At 39.7% G+C, this 27,727-nt stretch overlaps 2 protein-coding genes across 3 annotated transcripts in view; one reads left to right on the top strand and one right to left on the bottom strand.

Moving 5' to 3' along the window:
• NRDE2 (NRDE-2, necessary for RNA interference, domain containing) overlaps positions 1-15,741 on the top strand; it is a 34,701-nt gene extending 18,960 nt beyond the window's left edge. Inside the window, exons 8-14 of the mRNA XM_068946794.1 lie at positions 2,324-2,447; positions 5,502-5,674; positions 6,297-6,683; positions 7,809-8,737; positions 11,089-11,227; positions 13,126-13,197; positions 13,873-15,741. Of these exons, the coding sequence (XP_068802895.1) occupies positions 2,324-2,447; positions 5,502-5,674; positions 6,297-6,683; positions 7,809-8,737; positions 11,089-11,227; positions 13,126-13,197; positions 13,873-13,998 (1,950 nt within the window). The 3' untranslated portion in view covers positions 13,999-15,741. The remainder of the gene's footprint in view (positions 1-2,323; positions 2,448-5,501; positions 5,675-6,296; positions 6,684-7,808; positions 8,738-11,088; positions 11,228-13,125; positions 13,198-13,872) is intronic.
• Positions 15,742-16,968: 1,227 nt separating this feature from the next.
• Positions 16,969-27,360, bottom strand: PSMC1 (proteasome 26S subunit, ATPase 1). 2 transcript variants are annotated; one of them, XM_068946795.1, is made up of 11 exons: positions 27,242-27,360; positions 26,397-26,450; positions 25,457-25,553; positions 24,032-24,156; positions 23,231-23,416; positions 22,893-23,021; positions 21,913-22,009; positions 21,563-21,752; positions 19,835-19,986; positions 18,061-18,215; positions 16,969-17,282 (listed from the first exon to the last, which is right to left on the bottom strand). In XM_068946795.1, the coding sequence occupies exons 1-11, from the start codon at positions 27,242-27,244 to the stop codon at positions 17,148-17,150; spliced, it is 1,323 nt and encodes a 440-aa protein (XP_068802896.1). In that variant the 5' UTR covers positions 27,245-27,360; the 3' UTR covers positions 16,969-17,147. The 2 variants fall into 2 exon arrangements, with proteins under 2 accessions (XP_068802896.1, XP_068802897.1); XM_068946796.1 differs by lacking the exon at positions 27,242-27,360 and adding an exon at positions 26,793-27,038.
• Between the last annotated feature and the right edge of the window lie 367 nt (positions 27,361-27,727).

Below are 27,727 nucleotides of genomic sequence, written 5' to 3'. Positions count from 1 at the left end.
CATTTCTACTCTATATAATGGAAGTGTGGTAACCAGTCATCTCTTGTCTTCTTTCTTACTAACTAAAGATGGAAAAAATGTAGCTGACTGACTAAAGTCTGTCTACTGTCGTATAGTTTGCACTGCTGTCTACTATTGTATACTAGTATTGTCTATTATTGTATAGTTAGCAGTTTCCTTGCCTTTTTTTTCCCCTAAAATTGCTGGCTTTGTTTTGTTACTGATGCTGATGGAGGAAGCTGATAAGGAACTGTAATCAATTTCTGCTCCAGACAATACTTGCAACCAGTTTTAAGGTTTTCCTTTGTCTATTGTTTTCTGTAATTCTTTCACAGCTACATTAGGAACACTGTCGTACTTTGTCTTTTATTTGTCCCGTGAAATTTCATTCCGCTTACTCTGTTAAAGAATTAAATCACTTTTTCTCTTGATTTGCTCAGGAAGAACATTGGGGGTGCACCCTAATAATAATCAGTCAGTCAGTATTCAGAAAGCAGGCTCTTGCCAGTGTAGCATCATCCATAACCCACTGAATTCTTGGGTGTTGCTTCCTTCTTGATAAGAGGTAGGGAGGGAAAGCAGTTGGACACTTGAGCTACTATACGGAAACTGGGCCGGGTTCTTTCCTTTCATCTCCTCACGTTCTCTCCTAGCAACCACTTTTGAGACTCAGCAGTCCGTTCCTTGCTCTCTATAGATTAGTGCTGCTGCTCACGAATGGAGCAGTCTTGTAGTTGAAATAGTAGTAGCGTCGTTTTACAGTGCCAAGGATTTAGAGTTCAATGGTAATTATGATGCAGGATGGTAGTTTTGGTATAATTACACAAATGCAATTTGAGTTACTCGTCCAGTTATTTGAGAAACTGTAACATCTGTATTATTTAAAAAAACTCTTAATAAAGCAGGATGGTGAGGAACTCTGATTAAAAGGACATTGTTTAGATTGGAAGATCCAGTTCTTGAAAAATAGGAAAATGCCAGTTTTACAGTTAATTGCACAACTTTAATTCTGCCCTTTTACAGAGGCATTATGACTCAGTCTTGAATTACTTGGTTCCTTACTGTTTTCACCGTTCGCTTTCACACTTGGTGTAAAGAATAAATCCATAAGGAGTAGATGTAGGTTTTGCAGTTGCTGTAAACCACAGATTTGCTGATACCTTGCTGTTAATAGTTAGGTCCCAGACCTTGGCTTGGGCACTGAGCTGTGAGTGAGACATAACAGATACATATACTAGGAGAGAGACTGTCATTAAAGCTAAGTGTACACAAAGTGGGGGAGAAATTGATAAATCCAAAGATGGCAGATTGCACACAGCTAGTGACAAAGTCAAGACTAGAACCCTGACCGCCTGATTCCCTGGAAAGTGTCATGAAGCTGCTGTTGAAATCCCTTACTGATCTGTGCTGCTTCTCCTCAGTCCACTCAAATTTATGCCCAGCTGTAACATCTTGATTGACCAGAGGCGTATGATTGTCTAAGTCATCGTTCCCTTAGCCAAATTCTTCATGGTTCCATGGAGATCGGGACAGAGCAAAGGCGAAATTGGGAAAAGGAGAGAGAGGAATTCTGAGAGCCACATCTTGGGGGCTTTATATGCTTATCCTTGAAGGATTTGCTAGGACATATGGCACAGAAGTCTTCTATTTTCTTCCCTTTCTTACCTTAAAATACCTTTTAAAAATGATCTTTATGTTCATGAGAGCTGATGACAGTTCTGCTGTGCCACAGCATAACCTAAATACTCAGCTGTTCTTGCAGATTCTTATGCAGCATCTGACAAGGTCTTTAGATGTAGAAGCTGCATGCCGATGCAGATTGCAGTGGACTTCATGGAACAGGAGAATCCCTAAGTAACAAGCATGTATTTTCCTCAGGCAAAGCTTGAGAGGAGATGGACTTGGTGTCATTTTGAGTAATGTCTTTTTTTTTTTTTTTTCTTAACTCAACACTGGCACATTGCTATCTGCCACAGTGGGTGTTTTCGTTAAATGTTTCTGGTGTATTTTAAAAGTCCGTTCCAGTGCCTCAGTTCCCTTTTTGTCACCTTATATTTTATGCAGTACATTCAAGCTCCTCATCTTAAGTAGGCATTCACATGTGCACCTACTTTGGGTTCTAGTGCCCATAACTGCATGTGCTCTTTGATGTAATACCATGATAAGGGGCTGAAATATGTGACCCAGAATTGTTTGAAATTTGATAAATGATTATCAGATCCCTTAGCAATGTATTGGAAAAAAAGTTGACCCAGTTAGTGTTTGTACAAAATGATTTCTCTATATATGTGTTTTTTGGGGTTTTTTTCCCCCTAAACTGCAGGTGGAATTCTTTGAACCATTCTGGGATAGTGGAGAACCTCGAATTGGAGAGAAAGGAGCAAGAGGCTGGAGAGCATGGATGCACCAACAAGAAAAGGGTGGCTGGATAGCTGTTACCAAGTCTGGTACGCCCATATCAGTATGTGTAGTTGTTCTCCATGTGTTCTTCTAAACAGTTTGTTTTTCTCACGTTTGCTGTTTTTTCTCATGTTTTTGCATACAAGTTTTCAAAAACTTTTTCCAAGATGAAGATAAACTATATCACGCTTGGGAGGAAAAGCATCTGTTTTGTGTATTCTATGTGCCATATTGCTCATGGAATATTGTTGTCCTTTCCAGTGATGAAAATTGAGGGAAGGGATGGCATATTCCCCACATTGTTCTGAAAAAGCTAGACATGTGAGCCCTTAGGTAGAGACCCATGCCCATCTTCGGTGGAAGGAAGCTACTATCCCTTAAGATCCTCTTCATCGTATTGATAGACTAGTTGGGATTACAGCGTTAGACTATAGTTGCCTGACGGATTCATAGTTTGTTTCTGTTTCTAAGAGTATATGTCTGAAGAGTTCAGTTTCTTACAGCAAACAACATAGCAGAATTAGGAGGAAAACCTTCCCTTTCTCTGTGTGACACAGAGGACAAAGTAATTGCTTCTCCACCTGGGTGGACTGCTGCTATCATAGAGACCATGCAGAAATGAAGGCTATTGCCTCAGCAAGGGAGACAGAAAAAGCCTCCTGGCTGCTTAGTCCCACCCTGCCCTCTGGTCTACAGTAATCTGTCCTTCCCTTAATCTCATGGACTATTCCTCAAACAGATACATCTTGTAGCGGAGCAGGGGGCTGGAACATGCCTGACCAAAGATGAGCTAGCACTGCTTTTGCTGCTCCTGCTGCATTAGCAACCCCTAAGGAGCAAGTTCTCCTCTTCTTCGAGTGAAGTGGGGATGTGAGAAATGCTCCTCTGCCTCCCTTGTCCCTGGGCCAAGATGAAATTTCCTTGCCCCTGAACTGAGGTCAGCAGTTCCAGTGTTGATGGGTGTGGACTCTTGAGCAGATCCAGCGTATATGATATCAATATTTTTACCATTGGTGTGCAGTCCAAAAGTTGGAAAGGTTTGACCGTCTTAGAGACCTGATTAGAGATTAATTGGTTAGAAATGGTGGAAATATTCCTATTTTTCATAGTGGATCTGGCTAAAGGACAGGGTGTAGATCACAGAAGAAGCACAGAAATTAAAAAAGTTGCCACTATCAGTTTGTCTTTGTTTTAATCTGAAATTTGGGGAGGGGGAATGTTTCACCTCAGTTGATGGCAAGTGTCAGGAAACGGAATGTGGAAGTGGTGCAAAAGTGGCTTTGTAAGATCAGAAGAATGATTTTTTTCAAAAAAAAAAAATAGTGTAGTTAACCATAAACTTTGAGGACTTTTTCTGAACAACAACAACAAAACTGTGAAAAGTCTCTACCAGCCTTCCATTAGCATACACGTTTTTTCAGGAAGTGCTCATCAGTTTCAGCACAGAATTAATACATGGCTGTCACAGGAAAAATACACTAATTGCATCTAACAGTCTAAAATGATTATCATAAAAGAGGAATATGGTTAAACACTTCATTTTGTGTGTGTTTGACTGCATTGGTTGGTTCTATTACACATTAATTAAAATGTTGCTGAAAATTTCAGGTAGTTTAGAGCAACATTACCAGTCTTTTTTCTGATATTTAATATCATAGTAATACTTTTTACTTACAGTGCGTTTTTCAAAATGGTTTATGCACATCAATATTCATAAAGCACCTATGAGATTGGTTCTTTCCTTCAAGTTTGAAGTTGCCTGGGCAAACTAAGTTGCATGAAAAGATGACTGGCTCTTGGCTGTTGCTTGCAAACTGCAGTTGATAGAGTAGCCTGCAGCCAGTCACAGAATCACAGAATGGTTGAGGTTGGAAGGGACCTCTGGAGATCATCTAGTCCAACCCCCCTGGTCAAGCAGGGTCACCTCGAGCACATTGCCCAGGATCGTGTCCAGGTGAGTTCTGAATATCTCCAGGGAAGGAGACCCCACAGCCTCTCTGGGCAACCTCTTCCAGTGCTCTCTTTACCCTCACAGGAAAGAAGTTTTTCCTCCTGTTCAGACGGAACTGCCTGTGTTTCAGTTTGTGCCCGTTGCCTCTCGTCCTGTCGCTGGGCACCACGGAGAAGAGTCTGGCCCCATCCTCTTGACACCCTCCCTTCAGATACTTGTACACATGGATCAGATCCCCCCTCAGTCTTCTCTTCTCCAGGCTGAAGAGTCCCAGCTCCCTCAGCCTTTCCTCATAGGAGAGATGCTCCAATCCCTTCGTCATCTCAGTAGCCCTTTGCTGGACTCTCTCCAGGAGCTCCATGTCACTCTTGTACTGGGGAGCCCAGAACTGGACTCAGTACTCTGGATGTGGCCTCAGCAGGGCTGAGGAGAGGGGCAGGATCACCTCCCTCCACCTGCTGGCAACACCCTTCTTAACGCACCCCAGGATCCCATTGGCCTTCTTGGCCCCAAGGGCACACTGCTGGCTCATGGTCAACTTGTTGTCCACCAGGACTCCCAGGTCCTTCTTGGCAGAGCTGCTTTCCAGCAGGTCAGCCCCCCGCCTGTCCTGGTGCATGGGATTATTCCTCCCTAGGTGCAGGACCTTGCACTTCATGAGGTTCCTCTCCGCTCAACTCTCCAGCCTGTCCAGGTCCCTCTGAATGGCAACACAGCCCTCTGGGCTATCAGCCACTCCTCCAAGGTTTGTATCATTGGCAAACTTGCTGAGGAGGAGCTCTGTCTCTTCATACAGCTCACTGATGAGTAGGTTGAACGATACTGGATCCAGTATTGACCCCCAGCGGAAACCACTAGCAGTCGGTGGCTTATTATCTGGTCTGTGAGAAAGTCACTCTGTCAGTGCTGAAACTGATGCACTTGGATCAGTATCCAAGTTCAAAAAGCTTGGAAACCTCCTAGTATCGAAACCCAAAACGCTCATGTGAAAATTTTCAGCTCTGTTTCATATCTGTTCTAATAACACTGTATTTGTTTCCCTTGTCAGAGTAGTCAGTGCATACGTCAAGTCTGGTCTTTGGATTTGGTAGATTAGTTTTTCTTTAATAATTGTGGTTTTGGGGGACTCTGATTTTTTTTTTTGTTATAGATGATGATGATGAAGAGATAGATGAGGATCAAGAAATAAAGAATAAAACTCTACCAAAATGGCAAATTTGGCTGGATATTGAATATTCTCGGGAAGCAAGGCATTGGTTACCTTGGAGGCCAGACAAAACCAAAAAGCAGACTGAGGAAGACTGTGAAGATCCAGAAAGACAGGTCACTGTTAAGACATATTATCCTTAGATACGACTTCATTGCCAGTGGCTGTTTTGGAGGAATAATTATTTTCTTCTTCTGTTTGGAAATCACATTTCACTTGTGGTTTCTTGCTGAGACTGCTGAAATCCGTGGCAAGCTCATGGTGAACTCTGGAAAGGGCTATAGGCAGATAGTCTATCCTTGCTGTTATGTGATTTCCCTCGTCTGTATGTGAAAATGTAGAAATCTGTGTTTAAAATGATATCTGCTTTAAATAAGCAGAGATTTTGTTGCCTTTTTTTTTTTATTCTTGGGAAATAGGTCAAATCAGACATTGATTTCCAAATAAAAATGAATTAAATAGCATAAACTATATATTTTTAGACCTCGTCGTATAAGTTGCCTTTGGAGGTCCTCGATAATGCAGAAGAAAGGAATACCTTGTTAGCAGATTTAGAGTCTGACAGGAAGAATGCATTATTTATTCAGCTTGTCTGTTGTTAATTTGAATGAAATTCCTTTAACATTTAATAGTAACTATACATTTTTATTGATTTGAAAACTTCTTTAAATAATTACATAAATTAAAGATTTGATTTTATCTGATTGTATAAATTAACTGAGTTTGTTTTGGTGTTAGGTGTTATTTGATGATCTGGGACCATCTTTAATCCAACTTTCTACTCCTGATCTTCAGTGTCAACTACTGTACTCATTTTTGCAATTCCTGGGAGTCCCATGCACAAGTAGACTCTTTCCTTCAAGCCTCTATGTCGCCATGGATGAAAATAACATTTTTGACAGCGTGCTTTCTGATGAAAAGCCACTGACTTCTATTGATTTGCAACTTTCTGGGTTCTGCAGTATTGGTCATATGGATACAATACTGAGAAGGAGACATCACATAGGCCACTATAAGGAAGGAGAGGAGTTCATACAGAATGTTTTTCACGTTCTATTCCTGCTATTTTCAGGACAGGAAAAATGTAATCTGTCCATTTGTTGGTTACAGTATGAAATATCTAAGGTAATGAGGAATCTGCATTTAATCCCTTTTGTGACGTGTGGTTTTCTTATATATTAATGTTTGTATTTAACTAAAATAGATACTGAGAAAGTTAAGTCTTGTAAGACTGAGTATTTAAGTCGGGGCATGCTAGTTAAGATTATACTGGGAAAGAAAAACAAAACCCTGTTCCTTAGTACATGTTACACAATGGCATATGATTTTTCACATAATAAAATATTTCTTGCAGTCTTAAGTAAATGTTATTATATTTCTACTGCTATATGATGCTTTTTATGCCAGACAGAATGGAAGCAAGTAATTTTTTGCAAGTCAAAGCGAGTGAGTCAATAACTCATCATCAGACTATTCTACAAAATGCATAATCCCCAGTGCTGTGATGAGTACTGTGCTATATCAAGAAACTTACTGCTTCCTATAAAAATTACATTTACAGTGTTGTTGAAGGAAATAACACCTCATCACTTGAAAATGCATTTATTTACGTAAAAACTCCTCTGCTGCCTGCCCACAGAAGGAGGTGAGAGAGAAGTGTATCCTCCTGACTTGAACATTTCAGAAATTTTAGTATTGTGTTACTCTTATGGAGAAGTTCCCTATCCCTTACCCAAAGTCTTCCTACCCTAACGAGAAGGTCTCCTGTAATCTTCTCAGTCAGTCTTTGGCTTTGTCTGTCAGCACATTTTGTGCTGTGAAAAACTACTTGGAGATTTAATTGCGTTAGTCATAAATTACATCTGACCATACAGGATCATTTGTTTTTCTCTTCTCGACCATTTCAGGTTAGCAGCTCCTTATTTGAGCAGTTGGTCTCTTTTAAAGAGTGAAATTTGATATTATTTAATGGCAGTTTTACGAGTGAGTTTGATAAACTTGTGTAATTTGGATATGTTGGAAGAAGTTGACAGACCATTTCATATCCTTCGGAAATCTGCTGCAGTGGCTTATTGCTGATAACAGGCAGCTCTGACAACTTACAGTACTCAGTAGCAACAGATCTGTCCCGTGGTGAAATGTGGAACGATATGAAAACAAACACAGTAATGAAATCAAATAATAATGTGATTTTTTTTTTTTCCTTCTCCCACACCTCTCAGAATTTGTTCTATTTATTCTCCGCTGCAGGTAGTTCAGTGTCTCCAAACAAAAAACAAGAAGAAGTTGAAGGTACAAGGGAAGAAAAGTAAAAAATTGGCCAAGAATCTCCTTAAAGCACCTGACAACCGAAATCACATTTCCCTCTGGAAACTGTATGCCTACCTCGAATGGCTGCTTGGTAACATTGATGATGCTAGGAAGGTATTTGATACAGCTCTTTGTACGGCAGGGACAGGAGGAATGAAGAATCCCCAGCTCTGCAGTCTGAGTCTCCTCTATGCTCAGCTGGAAGTGGAACTGCTAGAAAGTCTAGAAGGAGCTGTTATGTCACGTGCTGTTCATACATTGACCAAACTGGCTGAAAGTGGGCCATATGTGCCTTATAGTGGACAAGTTTTATCCGTTAATATCTTGAAAGCTAGGAAAACGTATGAGCATGCGTTGCAAGATTATTTAAATAAAACCCCAGTTGCTGATCAGGATCAGGTCAATGACTCTAATCAGCTGGTTAACTTGGTTGGTTGTTATGCAATTTTCCAGTATTTGACTGTTGGGATTGATGCTGCGGTGCTAATATATGCACGAGCTTCGGAAAAGCTTGAAGTTCCTGATCCAAAGAAACGTGAAAATACTGGAAAGAATCTTAGCATTCAAAATGTCCCCACCGCTCTTGAGGCTATCACACTGCTCCATACAAACTTACTCAGATTCCACATGAAAATTGGTGTTTATCCTTTGAATCCTCTGCGAGAGGCACTAACGGAGGCTCTGAAACGGTATCCTAGCAACCAGTCTCTTTGGAGGTCATATATCCAGATCCAAAGGAAGTCTCACAACGCTAGCAGAGCACGAAGATTTTTTGATAGTGTCACAAGGTCTACTGACTCTTTAGAGCCATGGCTGTTTGCAATCCAGGCAGAGCAGATGAGAAAAAAACTCATTGAGAATGTCCAAAGGTAATACCTTGGAGCTCCTTACAATTATGCCTTTTTTTTTTTTTTTTGGTCTGTCTGTCTAATCACTTAACAGAGGAAGGGAAATGCTATCATTATTTTCATTTCCAGATGAAGAAACTGTGGCTAGGGAAGATTTTTTTTGTTCAAGACTGGACAGGGAGTTAGTGGCAAAGTCCTGAATGGAATTCAAGACCTTGGCTGTAGTCTCACGTCCTTTCTCCTAGTTTGGATTGTTTGTTGATTTGATTACTTGACACTGATACCAAGATATCATTTCTTTAAGTAATTTTTTAAATAAGTAAAAGTCTGCCTGGATGACCAAAGCAGACCTCATTAGCTTAGAAATTGCTGAATTTTAATACCACAGAAATAAGGAGTGTAATACAGAGCTACATTTCAGTTTCTTGCTGAGCTTGCTGCCGTGCTTTACTCCTGGATCTCAGAATGCAGTTGTAGCAGATTTGTCTGTTTCCATAGTGATTACTTGAGAGTTTAATCTTTATATGGAGCTGTTGCTATGTAGAAGAGACTGCAAATTTCCTGAGTTCACAGTGTGGTCTGGGCGCAGCAGATTTTTTGCTCCTGGGAAAGGAGATGAGAGTGAGTAGATGTGGGGAACAGAGGTATGTGTTCATTCTTAAAAGTGTAGTCTCTTTTAACTGTTGTCTAGCCATTGCTTGGAGCTACCTATCCAATGCTACCAACATATCTCTGCTAACTGGGGCAGCTTTGTTCTTTGTGTCTGCATTTAGCAACAGAGATTTCTAGGAAAATGTTATCAGGAAGCTTTACATAGCTGTAAGCTTACAATATGAGCACTTGCTGAAATTACACTATTATCAGTATACTTTAAAACGATGATGTACCCTCCGCTTTGATTGCGACAGTCTGGCAGTAGGCATGCACAGCGCAATAGACGGTGACATTCCTGAGTTGTCATTGTAACGTGACCCTAAATTGACGTAAGAATTCTGCAGCCACTGAATGTAAAGGAGGATTGATACAGTGTTATTTGTTTTTCTGTTAATTATGTTAGATTTTTCATTAATGTTACTAGAATTTTATGTAAAAATTCTGATGTGATGATTTTCTCTGCAGCATTTAGTTCTCTTTCAGATTGTCTTCTGCTAACATGGGCCGATACACATATAATCTATAGGAAAGGCTAAGTCAGATATTGCAAGAGCAGAGCTACACTGCTGCAAAAGAGAGAGAAAAGGCTTGTCAGTCATGCGTAAAAATAATGTTTTATAATGTTGTGACAAACTAAGACAATGTCTATAATAAGCGTGACTGTTTCCTGTTCTGTTTTCTGGTTTGCTTATTTATTTGCTGTTTTCTGGTTTGCTTATTATTATTTGCTTATTTATTGCTTATTTCAGTGCATGTCATTAATTTAAAGAAATGGACGTGAAAGGTAAAATAGTACTATATATAAAACAGTGTGACATACAGTGCTTCAAATGCCTGATTCCATGCAGCCTAGACTACGTCATTTTTCCTCATGGCTGAGATTAGGATGAGCTCAAAGGCCTTTGAAAAAAAGAGGCAAGTTAGGAGGAAGTGTCAAGCATGATTGGAACAAGCTGGCAGGCTAGGAGGGTGCACGCAGACGGTAGCGATACTGCCATGAGCGCTGCAGGCTTTCTTCTGACTCAGGCATCAGAATTAAGCTGGTCTGGTTCATTCAGCAGTAGATAGAAAGCAATGCTTCAGTGAAAAATATGCACCTAAGATTCTCCTTTTGTATTATGCACGGAACCTGTGGTATTTATATTACTGGGTGAAAAAGAAAATGGTTCTCTATTGTAATCACAGTCGAGATCCAGAGCTGAATCTAGGCCTTGATCCAAGACCTGCATAGTGTGGAATACTTTGTCATAGAAAGGTGCCAGGATAAACTTGAACAGGCTTGCTTGGTCACTAGAAGGAGGCTTGTTGAGCTAGACTAGAATTTCAGTGGCTGTGCAGAGCTTTGCATGGTACATCATCTTACATGAACACTGAGGTAAGTGTTTTCAGATTATATGATAGTGGGTTATTATACTCAAAGAGAAATGATCTTCTCCAGTTGGACAATGTTAATTTTCCAACATGCTAGAAGTAATTTTCACAAAAATATTAAATTTATCATATTTTAACTGATTTGTCCTATTTGGAAAACAATCGACTAGAGTAGTGGGTGCAACAAATCCGTTGTGTAACATTCTGAGTTTGTAGTATGGGGCTGTGACTACACACAGTACTATGTGAATAGTGAGAGTACTTGATCTCACCCTCCTTCATCTGGATGTGATCCTTTGGCTCATGTTTGAAGGGTTCTTTTTGTTTTCTCTTTCTCTTTGTTTCAGGGCAGATGTTGGTGAAATACATTCTACTATTCCTGAAACTGGATTAACAAATCGGATTGTAGCTCTATTTGAACACGCAGTTCAGAGTGAAAGTGGCACCCATTGTCCGCTGCTGTGGAGAATGTATTTGAACTTTCTGGTAAGAGGAGAGCATCAGTTTTGTCACATGTATAATATGTGGAATTTCTCATGACTGCAAATACAATACTGTATAACAAATGAATACTAAATGCTGCATACTTAGATCGTTTGGAAGGTGATATATTTGCAAGTCGTAATGCTCCTTACGGTTTTGAATATTAGGAAAGGTGTAATTCATGTGGATTCAGAGGAGTGATTTTTAGCATAGATACATGGAAGTTATTGCGCCTGCAGTTTGCATAGGTAAAAATTATATAGTAAGAGTTTCTCAAAGCATCTGAGAAAGGATGGCTTCTGCCCAGTGTTACAATATAGAGACGAATAGGCAGGGGAACAAAATATAAGAAAAGAGGAAGCAAATTGTGGGGAGTTAGGATTTTTTGTTTGTTTATTTAAAGGAAATGAACAAAGATGACTTGTGTTTATGTTAGTTTTAGACATACTGTAAGGTCTGTGAGGAAATTGTAAGGAAACTTGATTTTTCAGCTCAATTCAGATCCAGATTTTTGTATTAGGACTATTTTATGTGGACTCCTCGAATATTTTCTTCTGTGTTATTTTCTCCGTACTATAAAAACTTTCCCAGATCAAGTTTTTGATTAACTTTGGTGGAGGAAAGGTGTAGTGCACCTCCAAAATAAATGGCCTTGAATATTAGGGAAAACATAGTGTCTGGCAGGAAATTGAATACTACAGGAAATCCAGGTGTTAGATTGCGGGTGTTTTTTCTCCCTTTTTTTGCAGGGGGGTGGGGGGGGTGGGGGGGCGGTTAGCAGGAGGCAGAACGTGAACTTCTTGTGAATGGACATTGAGGATGGTTTTGGGTGACTAGAAAAGACTTGTTTCCTGTGGAGAGAAAAGAACTGAATCACTAAGAGGTGATGTTTAGTAGGCTGTGGCTTTTACAGCTTGCCTTGAAGTTTCATCATCTTTTTGAATCTTAAAAGAAGTACAGCTGCATGTAAGGGTTATACTAAGTGGCTCACTGCGAAATAACATCAGAAAGTAATAATGTTGGTTTCTTCCATAGTTCGTCATGGAAATATGTAACTAAAGTCCACTTCACATAGGTGGTTTTGTCATCTTGATTCTTTTCACACTTCTCTAAATTGCAATGTGGAAGATGAGTGCGCAGAGGAAATGCTTAGAATATAAGGGGATCCAGCCTTAACCAGCTTCTGAGTAAGACATGGCAGAGGCACATGATCCCTTCAGTGCACAAAAATAGTGTATCATCACCTTCACTGTCAGGTGGCAGAGTTTGTACATGCAAGCATTCTAGACAGTGGAAATAACGGCTTGTAAATATTTATCTTTTCGTCTGTGTAGATATATATAATAGCAGTTTACTAAAACCGTATGTACATGGGAAGGATGTTTTATTGAAAAGTGGAGTTGAAGAAAAGGAAGGTGATAGCAACTTGATGGCAATCCAAGAATACGTGGCTATTTTATGTCTTCCAGGGAAAAAAAGAATTTCATGTTGTAAAAAGATCTTGTGTCCAAGACGCTCTTGTGTAGTATACTACGTATCAGGTCTAAGTTCTGGGTAATGGTTTGCGCTCTTGCCCATTGCAATAATACTGTCAAATGTCAGCAAAGGGACTGATTTTTAAATGAAATATAAAACAGAGACTCTTTCTGCTGGTCTTTATTCCATTACTTGTCTTAAAAGACTGCAGCCCTGAAACCCCATAAAGACACCTCTTCGGTTATGTAGGTAACCATCGGTGTAACTGATCAAATTCCATACTATCACAGTACATAGTAGTAAGGACTCCTCAACAGAGGAGTACTGGACTTTCTTCAGTAGTAATTTCTCTGTCTTGGAGATAATTGTTCATTATTTCAGCTATTGCTGTTTATTGAAATATGAACACTTTTTTTTCCACACAGGTTTCACTAGGAAAAAAAGAAAAAAGTAAAGGATTATTTTACAGAGCCCTTCAGAACTGTCCTTGGGCAAAGGTAAGCATAGAAACTATAGTCAGTACTCTACTTTTTGTAGTTCTATATTTAAAAAAAGAAAAAAAAGAATTTATTAGTTACCATAATGAGTTGCATGCAAATGAAAGGAGAGCTTTCCAAAGGAAAAATAGTATAAGATTGTTTGCAGACAAGAGAGACATCCAAAAGGGGAGACAGGCGTAGAAGTCAATGCTGTTTGCATTTCAGAACAGAAAGGTGTTGTACTGCATGAAATGAGATAGTAAATTCTTGTCTATGTGATCTGGAAGTGACTGTCCTGCAGAACGTATTTCATGATAAGCGTGTTGGTAGCAAAAATGTAGAAGCAAATTAGAATGTGTTTAGGTACGAGGTAAAGAAATTATTCAGGAGCACCTGACACTGTCCCAGTGAGGTCTGTGTAAGCTACAAATGCTCCAACACCTTTTGACCTACATTTCTTCTTTTTGAATAAAGAGGTTTAATAAGCGTTGGAAAAGACTTGGCTAGACATCTATATTGCTGTCACTGTAGAAGTACTGATTTTGATTGTGTATTTTTAAGAAATGTATGACACTTTCTTGCATTCATGCTGCAGAGTTGTTTGCATGTGTACATACTCCTTTCTGCTAAGTATCTTGTTATGATAGAAAGATGGCAGAGAAAAATCTTTTAATTTTAACATTGTCCTTCTAGGTACTCTATATGGATGCAGTAGAGTACTTTCCTGATGAGCTGCAAGAGGCACTTGATCTAATGACTGAAAAAGAACTGAGAGTGCGGGTACCTATGGAAGAGCTGGATCTCCTTTTAGAGGTTTAAAAGAAGAGAGGAAGAATGGAAAAAGTACAGAAGCTAGTGCCAAAACTGGCAGTTAGAACTGTCTGTTTTCAACTAAGAGCTCTGTTGGGACTTGGGTACTATGTACTTTAAAAAACAAAACAAAACAAAACAAAACAAACTTATTTTATAAATTGCTACCAAAATGGAGTTCTACTAGCTGCAAGTATCCTGGAATCAAGTACTGCATTTTGCCCGCAAAAATGCATCTATTTTCTCTGAAGTATTGTTGGCTTCCACAGAAGGATACCCTCTTATAAATACCCTCCTGTTGAACATTGCCCACGTTTCTTATTCTGTTGTTTGAAATTACATTCCCTAGAGTTCAGTGGAGATTCAGTACATGCCAACTATGGTTTAGTGAGCAGTACAGGAAATAAACATCTGCCAAATAGATGCTCTGCTGTCCTCCATTTGGCAGACTTCAGTAATTTCCTTCGGCTTGGTATGCGTGTGTGTATATATAACTACCAAGTCAAACAGCAGTTATATCTGTTAATAAACTGTTAGTAAAAGCCAAATCTTTGCTTGAGCAGCACCTATTTTGGACTTGTATTTGTATGTGTGGACAGATGACCATTTTAATATGAATATTTATAGAAAATATACCAGAATATTTTTAAATTTGGCTGGAATTTGAATTATTTTGTTTCTTAATTTTAATGGGTCTGAGAATGCTTTAAAACTAAAGTTGTATCTATAGCTTGTCTCTAAGCAGCTTATTTTTAAACAAGTTGCAGTAATTGATTATTCCCTTTTGCCCAAATATACGTTGTCGTCATGAGAGAAGTAGAGGGCAGTTCTGTATTTATTCCTCACCAAAAAAGGCGTAACAGTCAAAGCATAACTGTTTGATAGTAGCTTTTATCCAAGAATCGGTGTTTTTTACAGGCAAGACCCTGGAGAAATAATAAATGTGGCAACAATTTAGTTATGTTATATGTTTATTTTCTAAGGCAGAAGATGCTGAAATACGTAAAAGACTAGGTTTAGCATCTCTACAAGTAGAGACCCAAGCACTCAGAAACTGGATCTTCATCTCTGAAAGAGAGTATCTGCAGCCACTGAGTGTCCTCAACTGCCCCTCAGTTTTTTCAGGAGAAAACTAACAACTGTCACTAACAACTGATTGTGGTTATAAAGCTCTTGGGCCTCTCAATAATGAGGTCAACTGTCATGATTTAAAAGCACTAGCCTAAAAAATCACTGACATTTATTTCCTGACCTTTCCAAGGAGGCAGAGCTCATTGGGTTTGCAGGAACGGGTAATAAAACTTCTTTTTTTCTAACTCTGGATGAAAGACATCTCTATTTCAGGGTTCCTGTTATCCAGATTAAATACAAAAGCTCCATTCATATGCAGGGTTTGTTTTTTGAAAATGATGAGCTACATGATAATTTTTACTTGAAAAAGCTCTCGTGACCTTGCTGCTACTGTTGTTACAGCACTAGCAGTTATAAAGGGGATTGCTGTATGAGTAACTTTCAGATTTCTACCACTCTCCAGCATTTACTCCTGCAGAAAGCTTACAGTCTTTGCTCTGTAAAGTGCTTGTGATCTATACATGGAATTTATAGTGCTCTAAATCAGTTGGACCCTGGGTTCCTTTATTTGGTGGGTGGTATCAGTTTACACAGGTTTGGAATTAAGTTAAATTCTTATTCTTTTCAACAATAACTTGCTTACTTAAGAAATAAATGCTATACTTTATACTTCTGTCATAATTTTTGTTGCCCAGATTGCTATTCACTGGAATTTATTTTAAGCAGCTACAGTGATCTTGCAACAAACTATACAATTAAAGTCTGACTAAATGGGATAAAGCCCCATGGAAATGCTCCTGTGCAACAGTGCAGGTTTTAACAAACAAACAGACTGAGCATTACTCTTGAGGTTAAGCTGATCTTAGGTGTGCGAACTACCTACCACATTTGTAGCAAATATTTAAAAATCAAGTGTACAGCATTTGGAAAAGAACTAGCTAGAACTTAGAGGTACATTAGTGAAGCCTTGCTACACAAAGTACTTACTGAGCACTATGTGTAAAACTATATAAATTAGCAAAACAGAAATCCCTCGTCTTTTTTGCTCTTATAGGGCTAGGAGCTGCAGGTAACACCTTAGAGGGGAAGACAGCATTCTAAAAGCACATTGGAGAACTTAACTTAAAGTATGTGACTTTTAGTTTACATTCTTGGCATGTATTCAACAGATCAGGCTAAGCATGTATCTTTATCAGATACAATGCTCAGCAGCTGTAGAAGAACAGTAACTGAACAGCAGCTATGTCTTGCCATGCATATTACTACAGTGCTATTTTTTAAAGCCATTCTAAAAAGGTAGAGAGTAAAGAAAATATGCTTGTATAATGGAACTGTACTGGAAAAGACAAATCGATGAATGCTTTAGTGGCAAAAGCAGTTTATCCAAACATGTTTTGATCTTTACACTAAGGCTACTAATACCGAAAAGGTCCATCCTGCTTTCTTGTAAGTATAAATGTTAAATACACAGAGATAGATACTTTAAAATTGTATCCAAATGTTACTTAAAATTGTATGTGTGTATACGTAAATCTATCTATCTATACATATATACATATATCTATACATATATAGATTTAAGACACTGGGCCACTCAAAGTTGACTTTTGTGCTAGTGAACTGTCCCAACAGTTTAAGTTTAGAAGAGTAGTTACTTTTCTAAGAACAGTGGCAGTTACATAGTAGCAGTGCTTATAAGGTATCACAGTTATGCCTAACAGACTAACAGGTGGGGAACCTGCTTGTGTGCTCTTCACAACACACTACCATATGTCTGAGCAATAGGTTTGGATCACTAAGAAAAGCACTGTCAGTCATGTCATTAGATAATTCTCCTGGAATAAGTCTGACTGCAGCAACAGAAAAAAAAAATTTTTTTAAGTAACTGGTCTTTGCCAACACCACAGCTGAATTCAAACAAATATTTTATTGAGAAAAGAAGTGTTTACACTGACTGAAAACCACAATCCACCACGATTTAGCCTCTTCAAGAATGAGAATTAGCTAGACTACTTGGTTTTATACAGGAGGCTGTCCTCACACCCAGAGGAAACATTCCTGATAGTCCCCAGGCAGATGGAGCTGATTTAAAGATAGAGTCCTTCTGGGGTTCCCTCCTGCTTCTTATACAGAACATTCTCTTTAGATTTCTTGAAGTCCTCATTTGTTACTTTCATTCGTCGTTCCCTCAAAGCCATCAATCCAGCTTCTGTACAAATCGCCTGCAAAAAAGAAAGCAAGAAATTAATTACTGGCTCCGTGCAGCCCCTCCATACCATACCCCAAAAGATAGCTGACTTTTCATATAGCTCAAACTAATTCTGTATTAATGGAAGTGAAGAGTGTTGGTAAAATTAAAATTCTTAAGTTTGATGTTGTTCAGAAGCACTGAAGCACATAAAACAGCTTATATAAAGCTGGATGCTTATGTCCTTCTGTAGTGAATTAACACTTCTGTGACAAAAGACAGCTTTAAAATAATAGTATTTCCCTCCCACGAAGGAGCGGAGGGCAGGGGCTGTTACACTTTTGCAAGGAGCTGATAGAGGAAAGTGACATTACGTTTGGTTAAGCTCTCTCGTGGGACAGTTCTAGCAAGAACGCTGTCTACTTTAGAAATTTTACATTATGTGTATCTGAAACTTCCTCAATTACAAGTTCATCTTACATCTGCTTGCAACATTGTCTCTAAAATGCTTCGTATCCTGCAGTTCCATGAATAATGATTAACAGTCTTGCACAAAAATTCCAGTTTTAACATTTCATATTCAGATAACACAGGTAAATATTCCTATCAACAGGAGCTATCTGATAATTAGGGTTTTGACAAAAGTTTCCCATTTGTAAAGCTGAGTAGATGTGGCATTTACACAGAAGATGTTTTAAAGCATTCCAGCTGTCCCTCACTGACGTAACTACAGGAAATGAGTGAAGTTTCAAAATACAGAGTCAGGGGACTTAATTTGTGTTTTGAAGTGTAAATAATGGTGATATACAGACCTTAATATCTGCCCCAGAGAGATCATCTTTTGCCATAATCAGCTCATCCAAAGTCACATCATCTGCCAAAGTCATCCTGCTTGTGTGAATCTGAAAGATGCGTTTCTTGGTCTTTTCATCAGGTAGAGGGAACTCTATTTTCCTATCAATACGTCCTGTGCAAGAGAAAAGTTTGCAGACTTAGTTTTTTGCTTGCAGCTATTGGAAACGGAGCAGGAAGTACATTTCAAGTTTGGAGTGGCAGTAGCTGTTTCTGCACACCACAACCAATCATGTTTCAGAGCAGCAAGTGGGATCAAAGACAATTTTGTTCATAATTAACATTAAGTTGTTATAGCTGAAACACAGATATGCTGCTGCTCTGTAAGCCTGTTATACCGCAGGTAAAGGAACCTCATCGAGGAAGCACAAAAAGCCACAACTCTGAGTCACATTTAAACGTAAAACCAATTTGTCATACCGCAGAGAAGCATTCAAATACGTTCTTGTAAAAAAAATCATTCTGTTCTGAGACTAGGTTTGGCTCTGAAGCACGGAGTTTAATAATTCTGCCACAAAACACATTTATTGTGGCAGCATGAAGAACCTTTCCTTCCTGTAAATAACCTCTTTTTAAACAGGTACTGTGTAGAACTGTTAAACTCAACTGAAGAAGTGTTTTGTGTAAAAGGTTCTGTTGGAAGTTCCTACCAGATGTTTCCTTTTTGTTACTAGGGACATCAGTTGTTCCAGTCATTACAGTTCCAAGTAAGTGATGAGTCTTTTCAGAGATGGTTTCCATCTCCAGATCATTCTTGTTTCTCTCTGCGTCTACAGTACCTTTTCCAAAAGGGGTGAATGCTACCACATACAATATTCCAGACTAATGTACACAGTGGTAAACTAGCCTAGTGAGCTGCTAAAATTGCCCTGGCTGCTCAAGGAATGGTTATAATTTAACTATGTGATAGGTGGAGGAAGTTTCCTTCCAACGTATTTCAGATCATCCTAGCATGCCTTTTAATATTGGTATAGTATTTACTACTTTGTACTCTAACAGCAGCTGTTTGGATTTGGAGGGGCAAACCTAAGCGGATGAAAAGAAACAGAGTTTTTTTTGTAAAAGAACTCAGCTACTTCATACTGTGGAGGCTTTTCTGAACTCCTTGGGTCCATACAAATCTAGTGACTGTTCAGAGGAGGATGATTTGCTCCAGCAGCATTAAGTTCTTTGACAAATTCATCTTAGTCTATCTTTGCTCTATTGCCTTACAAGAAAAGTAAGGCAGAGAGGTATCTTTACAACTTCTTCAACAGTCAGATTTACTTAAGGACACTTTACTTAGCATATCTGTTTGATCTGTTACTTTCTAATTTCTGATTTAGCAAACCCCACACAATTATGCAGGTTGTCTGTTTTGCTACCTATTTTAGCGGCCATTTGAAAATACTGCCTATGGCTATTCAAGCTCTTGGCTCAGTATTTTATATAAATAAATAAATACACACACATGTGTGTGTGTGTGTGTGTGTGTGTGTGTGCTTGTGTATGTACACATATATGTTTTATATATTTATAAATAAGTAAAAATAAGAGATTACTTCTCCCTCACCCCTCCCTAACAAAAGTAGTATGTCAGATAGGTAAGGGAACTAGACTGGTTTCCTTATATCAAAATCCAAACTTCAAAATAACCAGGAGCAATATTTCAAAACAGTCAAGCACTTAAGCTCCTTGCGGCAAGTCCTTTTAGAATAAAAGGAACCTGATAAGCGTGAACAGTGGAACTCTTACCTGGCCTGATTAAAGCTGGATCTAGTGTTTCTATTCTGTTTGTGGCCATAATAACTTTAACATCCCCACGAGAGTCAAACCCATCCAGCTGGTTCAACAGCTCTAGCATCGTACGCTGGATCTCCCTCTCACCACCTGAATTTGAGTCATATCTTGGAGAAAAAGCAACATAATCAGAAAATAAGGTAGTGAATTTAAGAACATGCTTCACAAATACTGCCATAAACATGCAAGCAAAGTGATCTATTTTCTTTTTAAAGCACTTACACTATACTGAATTTTTTTTTAAATGTGCACCTATAGAAAATGGGGTTTTCAGAATCCTATTATGACAACATTAAGTAAAGATACAATGAATTATTCTTTTTGCTATGGAAAGTAACGGCAATTACATGAAGGAAATCTGTCCCTGCATTATTCCCAGTCTTCATGCACAATTGATTTCTCTCTGACAAAGGTAATTAATAAAAAAAATCCCAAAGAAAACCTAATTCTTAAGAAGAACTTGGAAATGCATCCACTTCAAAAAGTAAAGCCACTGCATTTCAACAACTGTATCTAACACCCTTACTAATGTGGATCCTGGTTTTACTCTGCAAACTTAACTAAATAGACATTATCAGTGACTCTGTTTCTTTGTGGTTTAGTTATTTCATTTGGCAAATATCAGACTGGGTAATATGCATCCAAAAAAGCTCACACACTTTTTAAAGTTTGAATCAGCATTACATTTACAAAGAATACTCCTTTGCATTCCACTTTGCATTATGCACTTTGCCATCAGTCCAATTCCTACTATGCACACTGAAATTTATGGAGCAGAGGCTGCCTTTACACTAGAGCTTCAATATTACTCGCTGTGCAGTAATATTCATGAACACCTTTTTATTTTGTGATAAAGACATTTTTTTCTTTTTCTAGAAGTTTATAAGCACTTCCAATGTCATTACCTCTGGTATTAAAAAAGCTTGCTGTTTCCAAACAGAATGCTGATGGTGTCAATGTGTAGTAATATGAACTCAATGGGACTTTGCCTACACTACAGTAAGACCATCATTTACCCCGTCATAAAAAAATGAAGATAAAAATTCATCACAATTTGCATAAACACATTTTTAGAATATTAATAGGATAATTTAATGATTATGTGAATTGTACAGTTCCAGCCAGCCTAATGAATTTCCAGAGCAGTACAGCTTGGATACAGGCTGAACTATAGTTTAGTGTGACATAAGCAACGTTTACCAACCTCCACATCCACGATACTACACTTTCCAACTTAAAACTGCTGAAACCTAGTTATGAGTATTTAGTCACATACAGGGAAACACAATACATGCTGTATGTCTACCTATGCTGTAAATGCATTGCTTTAATGTTGAATCACTAAAGCAATCAAATTACTTTATATTTGGATTTGTACTGAAAGTATTATATAAACTTACACATAGTGTCTGTTTAACGTGTTGTATCATATATATACTACCAGATGCTAAGAGAAGAGAGGTCAAGTCTCTGGAGATATCTTTGCTAGTAAGAAAAGGCTGTAATGTATGTTAGTTTTAAATAAATTATTTGAAGTTTTACTTGTTAAGAAAACAAAAAACAGCTTACATCAAGAATAACGTTGTCAAAATATCAGTAAAGAAGTTGAATATCAGTTCGGCTGCAAAAGTTTGCTTCTTGGCAAAATAACTCTACATGAAGTGAAAGCTAGAATGCTTGTACCTCTTTGTACCGATGGCATCAATTTCATCAATGAAGACAATTGATGGAGCGTGCTCTTCAGCTACACGGAAGAGTTCACGCACGAGCTTTGGACCATCACCCAAGTATTTCTGTATAAGTTCTGAACCAACAACTCTCAGGAAGGTTGCTGAAGTTTGGTTTGCTACTGCTTTGGCTAGTAAAGTCTTTCCTATTTTCAATTGCAAAGAAATAACGTAGTTAGCTTGCAGTCAAAAACACATGTTTTAACAAAAAGATTCATGACTGACTTGGCAATGGCTAATATTAACCGAGCATAATTTATTTTAACAGTGCTAGCTCAGCACATATGTTATTGGAATATAAGGTACCTGTGCCAGGTGGGCCATAGAGAATGACTCCTTTGGGTGGCTTTATACCCATCTCTTCATAATATTCAGGATGGGTGAGGGGAAGCTCCACAGACTCCTGCATCATAGGAAAACAAATGCAACTATTTTTTATAAACGCTGAGCATTCTCCACAGTGAAGTTGCGAGGTTCTTGAGAATTGCATTACTAAAGGCAATTAAGGGAAAAAGAACCTAATTTCAAGACAGACCTTGAAAAACACCTGTAAAAAGACTGGACTTTACGTTCCAAAAGAGCTATTCTTAACAGGTCTCCTTTGATTGTTTCTACTTGAAATGTGAGAGAGAAGCAGCGTGAGTGTTCCCCTTCCTCCAATCTAAATGTACCATGCTGAATTTAGAACACAGGTCTTCCTGACAAACCCTTACCGAGGACACCACACACACACGCCCTTTAATAACAATTTCCACCATGAGTTAGCAGATACTACAGATTAGTATTTTAAGAGTATTTGTGATTTTGAATGCCCAACCTGAATCACTTCAAAAGGGTCTACTTTTCACAGGGTTCAGACTGGACTCTACTGAAAAAAACAAATAAACAAACAAACCAAAAAAAAAAAAAAAGAAAATCAAACCCACAAGCTACCTCTCCCAATTTTCTTAGATTGAATGACACTTTGAGACAACCTCTGTGCTTAGAATTTACCTCTCGTCCTGCAACAGTCAATTGACTTCCTAACAAATTATATGTTGCAAAATAGTATGTTATTACAGAGGTTTTATAAAGTCAGCGCTCCACAGATCCTACAACAACTGGAAAAGGGTTTTGTGCATAATTTGTGAAGGGGCATACTACTCTCTTAAAAGATTTGTTCCAATTCATGAGTTTGTCTAGAAATGAAGAAATGCGCTAGCAAAAAAAATACTACACACTCTGCAGTGGGGCCCTGCTGTTACTATTCCAGTTCTTCTACAGTGTGAATTAGTACATCTGAATACCTTGATTTCTTGGATCTGGTTGTCAAGGCCACCGATGTCAGCATATGTTTCTTGAGGAGCTTTCTCAACTTTCATCACGGTAACTAAAGGGTCTGTGTCATCCATTAGAACTCCTATCACAGCATGAACCTAATTCAAGCATTAAGAGTTGTCAGAGAAAGCAAGCAGCACTTCAACATAACCTCAAACCCAAACCTAATGCCCACTTCAGATTCATTAAATATGCAGTATTAATTTTCAGAGCCTATGCTCCTGAGATACTCGGGACAAAGGCCAGTTAAAAACAGTAAAAGAACTTCCACTTCATTTGCTCATCCCGTTTTATAAAGAAAACTCACCTTATGATTTAGCAAAACAGAGCAGCCTGGCTCTAGTAGATCCTTGTCCACAAAAGACAGAATACTGACATAGTGTTCTGATCCTACTGACGTAGACACGATAGCATGATTATCGTCAATGATCTCCTCCAAGGTACCCACAGACATTGGTGTTCCCCTCAAATCATCCACCTTTGATCTCTCTTCCTGTTGTCAAAGAAAAAAAAAAAAAAAAAAGAAATGTAAGTCAAAAACTCAGGCTAATGGTTTTGGCAGAGTTTATGTAATACCTTAAGCACGACACAGCTAAAAACTGCTTACACGTTTGGGAGATTCACTTTATTGCCCAATTCATTTTAGAAGCACTTACAAAAAAAAATTGCCTTATTCCTATACAAAACTGGCTCAACAGTTCACAGTGAAAGTACAGAAACAGTTTTTGCTATGGTTGCTTTCAGCTTTTGGGGGCAGCAAAAGCACAGGCTGTTAACAAAATCCCCCATTATTTTAGGCTTATGGACTATAGGACTGTGCTAGGGATTTAGCAGCTCCGTTTTGACAGACCACTGAAAACCAAAAAAAAAAACCATCACTGTTGCCTTATCTGTAGTAACCTACGCTTGGACTAAATACAATAATCCATCAGAGAAAAAAATATCCTGTCTTCTGTACAATAACTGAGACTTAACCACTAATTATAATAAACTTTACATGTTCTGACTGGCTTACACGTTCATGGCACTATTTTCATTTTTTCAATCATGTGATTTACATTACAGCACCCATTTTAATGTCAGAAGTAACAGTTCACTCAAAACTCACCTCTTGTTTTTCTTCCAAAGGTTTCATTTGTTCTTGATTTCTGATAAATTCTTCCTCCATTAACAGGTAATCTTTAATTCTCTCTAATTTTAGCAATTTGAGTCTGCATTGTGTGTGAGGAGTCACTGTAATCAAAGTAGAATCACAATATTTTAGACAGAGTATGACACGGTCCAACTATTCATTAATTCCTTACCAAAAAAAACTCTGCTTTAATTTTTCTGATTGATATAACTTCTATACAAGCTGCAAAAGAAGAGAAGCTTTAGTAGTGGACTTCGAAGCACTAGTTATTTAAATGTAAGTTTTATATTTATCCTACATCAATTATAAAAATGTATTATCTAATTAAACACAGCAGATTTTTCACATATTTGGAGGAGAAAAAAAAAAAATCACATTGTTGGTCTTATCTGTGGGAATGCTGGTATGTGCTAACGGATTGCTAGAGTTTTCAGTGAAGGGGTGAGTGCCAGGAGAATGGAAAAGGTGACAATGTCGCAAAGACTGCTGTCAATCATTAGCTCTTTAGCTGACCCTGGAATTTGTAGCCACTACTGTAACAATAAATCCTCATATTATTTCCCTTTCATAGGCCTACAGAATAGCCATAGATTCTCAGGAGGGCTCCAGCACACTGTCAAGACAACGAGACAGAAAAGCCAAACTGGGGGGAACCACAACCTAAGCCTGAGAAATCTACTAATCAGAATCAGAAATAATTACTTTAAAGACATTACTTCCAGTTAACAAAGCGTATGCAATCTTACAGTAAGCTTAAAAGCAAAGCCCTTGAAAAATGTGAATTCTATAGATAAAGTTAAAAATCAGCAGGAATATAACTTCGCGGGCAGATTTATGACTGCCAGTGCCTTGCTGAAGTCCCTGAAATTAGGGTAAGGCTCCAGCAAAACAAAAGCTTATCTTTTCTTGGCAAGTTTAAATCAAATACATAAGGAATATAATAAAGTTACTCAAAATACGCAACTCCATTTCCAGAGGAAAATCTACTAATTCTAATTCATCACGTTAAGTATGCATTGCTTCCTGATAACTCAAATGGATATAAGAAACTATTGTTTATACAAGCCAATGAAATGACTGGCCACTATTTCACTTGTCCCACTGTAATTCTTCATCAAAAGTATTTTTTAAAAATAAGGTTTTCCCTACTTTTCTCCTCATTTCAGCTTCTATCTCCCTTATATGGGAATCCATATATATGAAATGCATCTTGTACAATAATAATATTATTTTGTGTGTTTAGAAAATTGTGTATGTTTTAAAATTACGTTTTTTTTTTTCCATGGTTGAACTGTTGAGGCTTAGGGCCTATACACAGGCATGCCTAGGAAAGAGGACTGTTCCGCCATTCTTGAAGGCCAGGCAGTACACAGGACTGCTGGGGACACGTCAAATGCTTACCTAGGGGGAGTTTGCTGGCAGCATCTGGTCCCTTTGTTTTCTTTTTCTTTTTCCCCACTCTGGTTGGAACTGGAGGTTCATATTTCTTCTTCTTATCCTTTAAAATAATATAAAGAGAACTCCATTTAAAAAAACCCAGGACATTAACAAAAAAATACACACAGGTATCAGGCACTCAGATTAAGAGAGAGCTCAACTTAAGCTGAACAGCTACATTACAAAGCTAAGTTTTGCTTCCATCTCCTTTATGATATGTAGCGATATAGCCAAAAACAATATTCTTAAGAAGGTTCTTAAAAAAGCCCTCTCCTGCTTGTTTTACATCCCTTTCTTTCATGAAGATTTCTGCCAGCTTTTGGTGAATAAAGACCATAAAAGGCTGAAATCTGAAGTAAACCACAAACAAAAAAATCATGCATTAAAGTCAGACCTGAGGATAACACTAAAATGCAACAAAAGTGTTGAGAGTCAATCTGTATGTAACATGCATTCAGTTTCCCATTCCATATACAGTATCCAGTATATAGTATTATACTTTCATCTCCAAAGGAAAACAGAAGGGCTCCTAAGAGTCCACTACATGAAGGAACACCCCATGCAGATGCAAATACAGTGTTATTTTCATATCAAAAACAGTTACTCAAATGACACTTTGAAGATACCTAACCTTTTCTAATCCAGAGAGATTTACAGTTTTATTTTGTTAAATAAAACAGTACCGCCAAACAATTTTCTTTTACAGTTTTTTTAACAGCAATCAACTTCTCCAACGTGCATCTAGTGGAAACAAGACATTTCAACAAAACAATGAGCAAAAGGGTATTTCTGTGCAGCTTTGAGTACCAGAAACAAAAAAACTGTAAAAAAAAAAAAACCTATTGTAGCAGGCCTCTAAAAGACACTTGTAGTAAGAAAAGACATTGATTTTCTTGTTAATTACCTTGTCATCCTTCTTGCCACCACCAGGACCATGTCCACCACTCTGACTTTGACCCTACGTAAAAGACAACAAGGAAGTCAATATGAAAACGCTACTATGAATCTTGAAACCTAACAACCGATCCACATAAGGAAAAATCATGGTTAGATGCATTGTATCTAAATAAAATACTAACATATTCCAAATAGCGGCCCAAAGTCAGTGAATAAATAGCGGAAACGTGGACTCACGAGGTAGGGAAAGACACGTTCCTTGGTACGTTTTGGACAGATACGACATTGCACTGTGTCGTCACGCTATAGCTTCAGCTCACTGCTCGCTAGCATAAAACAGCGAGCACCGTTCAGTAACACGAGCCACGAAGAGTTCTTTTTCGGTCTCCTGTAAACCGGTTACCTTGTTCCACCTCCCTCCAACGGGACGGCTCAACGTTCCTGCCCGCGGGAGCCCCGACCGGCTCCCGAGTCCCGCGGAGGCCTCGCCAGCGGCGAAGCCCAGGGACGCCTGGCAGCAGAGGCCCTGCGCACGCCCGACGCGAACAGCCGGTTCGCTCTTGCAGAGCGGCGGCCAGCAGCGGCACGAGCCCCCCCGGCGCCCGCCCGCTCCGGGCCCCCCGAGCGGCAGTTAAACGGCCGAGCGCGCGCCGCCAGCCCCGCCGGAGGGCGCCCGCGGCCGCCGAGGCCCGGCGCGGGGCGGCAGTGACTCTGCAAAACCCCAGCCGGTGGCGGCAGGATGCCTGAGGCGGCGGCGGCGACCCCGCCACCCGCCCACCCGCCAGCCCCAGGGGAGCGACCCGTGCCCCCCGCACAGCCCCGCGCCCCGAGAGCCCGCCGCCGCCCGCTCACCATCGCGCCTTGCCCCGCACCGGAAGCGCTGCTCCGGCGGTGCCGGAAAACGGCGCGGCGGCGGCGGAGTCACTACGGCGTGCGGCGAGGGCCAAGCCCCGTCGCGGAGCGGGCGGGGCGAGAGGCCCGCGGCCGCGGGCTAGCCGCGCCAGGCCGTGGGTGGCGCGAGCGCCGCGGCCCGTGCGGCGGCCGTTGGCGGCGGCAGTTGCTCGCCGCGGGCGGCCGGGCCGCCGTTCTCCCGGCTCGGCGCCGGCTTCCTCCTCCGCCGGCTGCGAGGCCGCCGCCGTGGGTCCGTGCGCTCCGGCGCACTGCCGGCGGCGGTGTCGCTGGCGGGGCGCGGGCCATCCCTCGCCCCCGCTGCGGCGGTGTGAGGGCGCAGGGGCCCTTCGCGTTAGCTGCGGCGGTGCCCGGCCGCCGGGGGGGGGGGGTAAAGGGGCGGGTCCGCGCACCCTGAAACCGCGCGTTTCGCCCCAGAGTAGCCGCGCG

This window comes from Struthio camelus, chromosome 5 (assembly GCF_040807025.1).
Source record: "Struthio camelus isolate bStrCam1 chromosome 5, bStrCam1.hap1, whole genome shotgun sequence".
Taxonomy (NCBI): Eukaryota; Metazoa; Chordata; class Aves; order Struthioniformes; family Struthionidae; genus Struthio; species Struthio camelus.
Note: the sequence above shows the minus strand (reverse complement) of the source record. Positions and strands in the feature narration are given on the sequence as shown.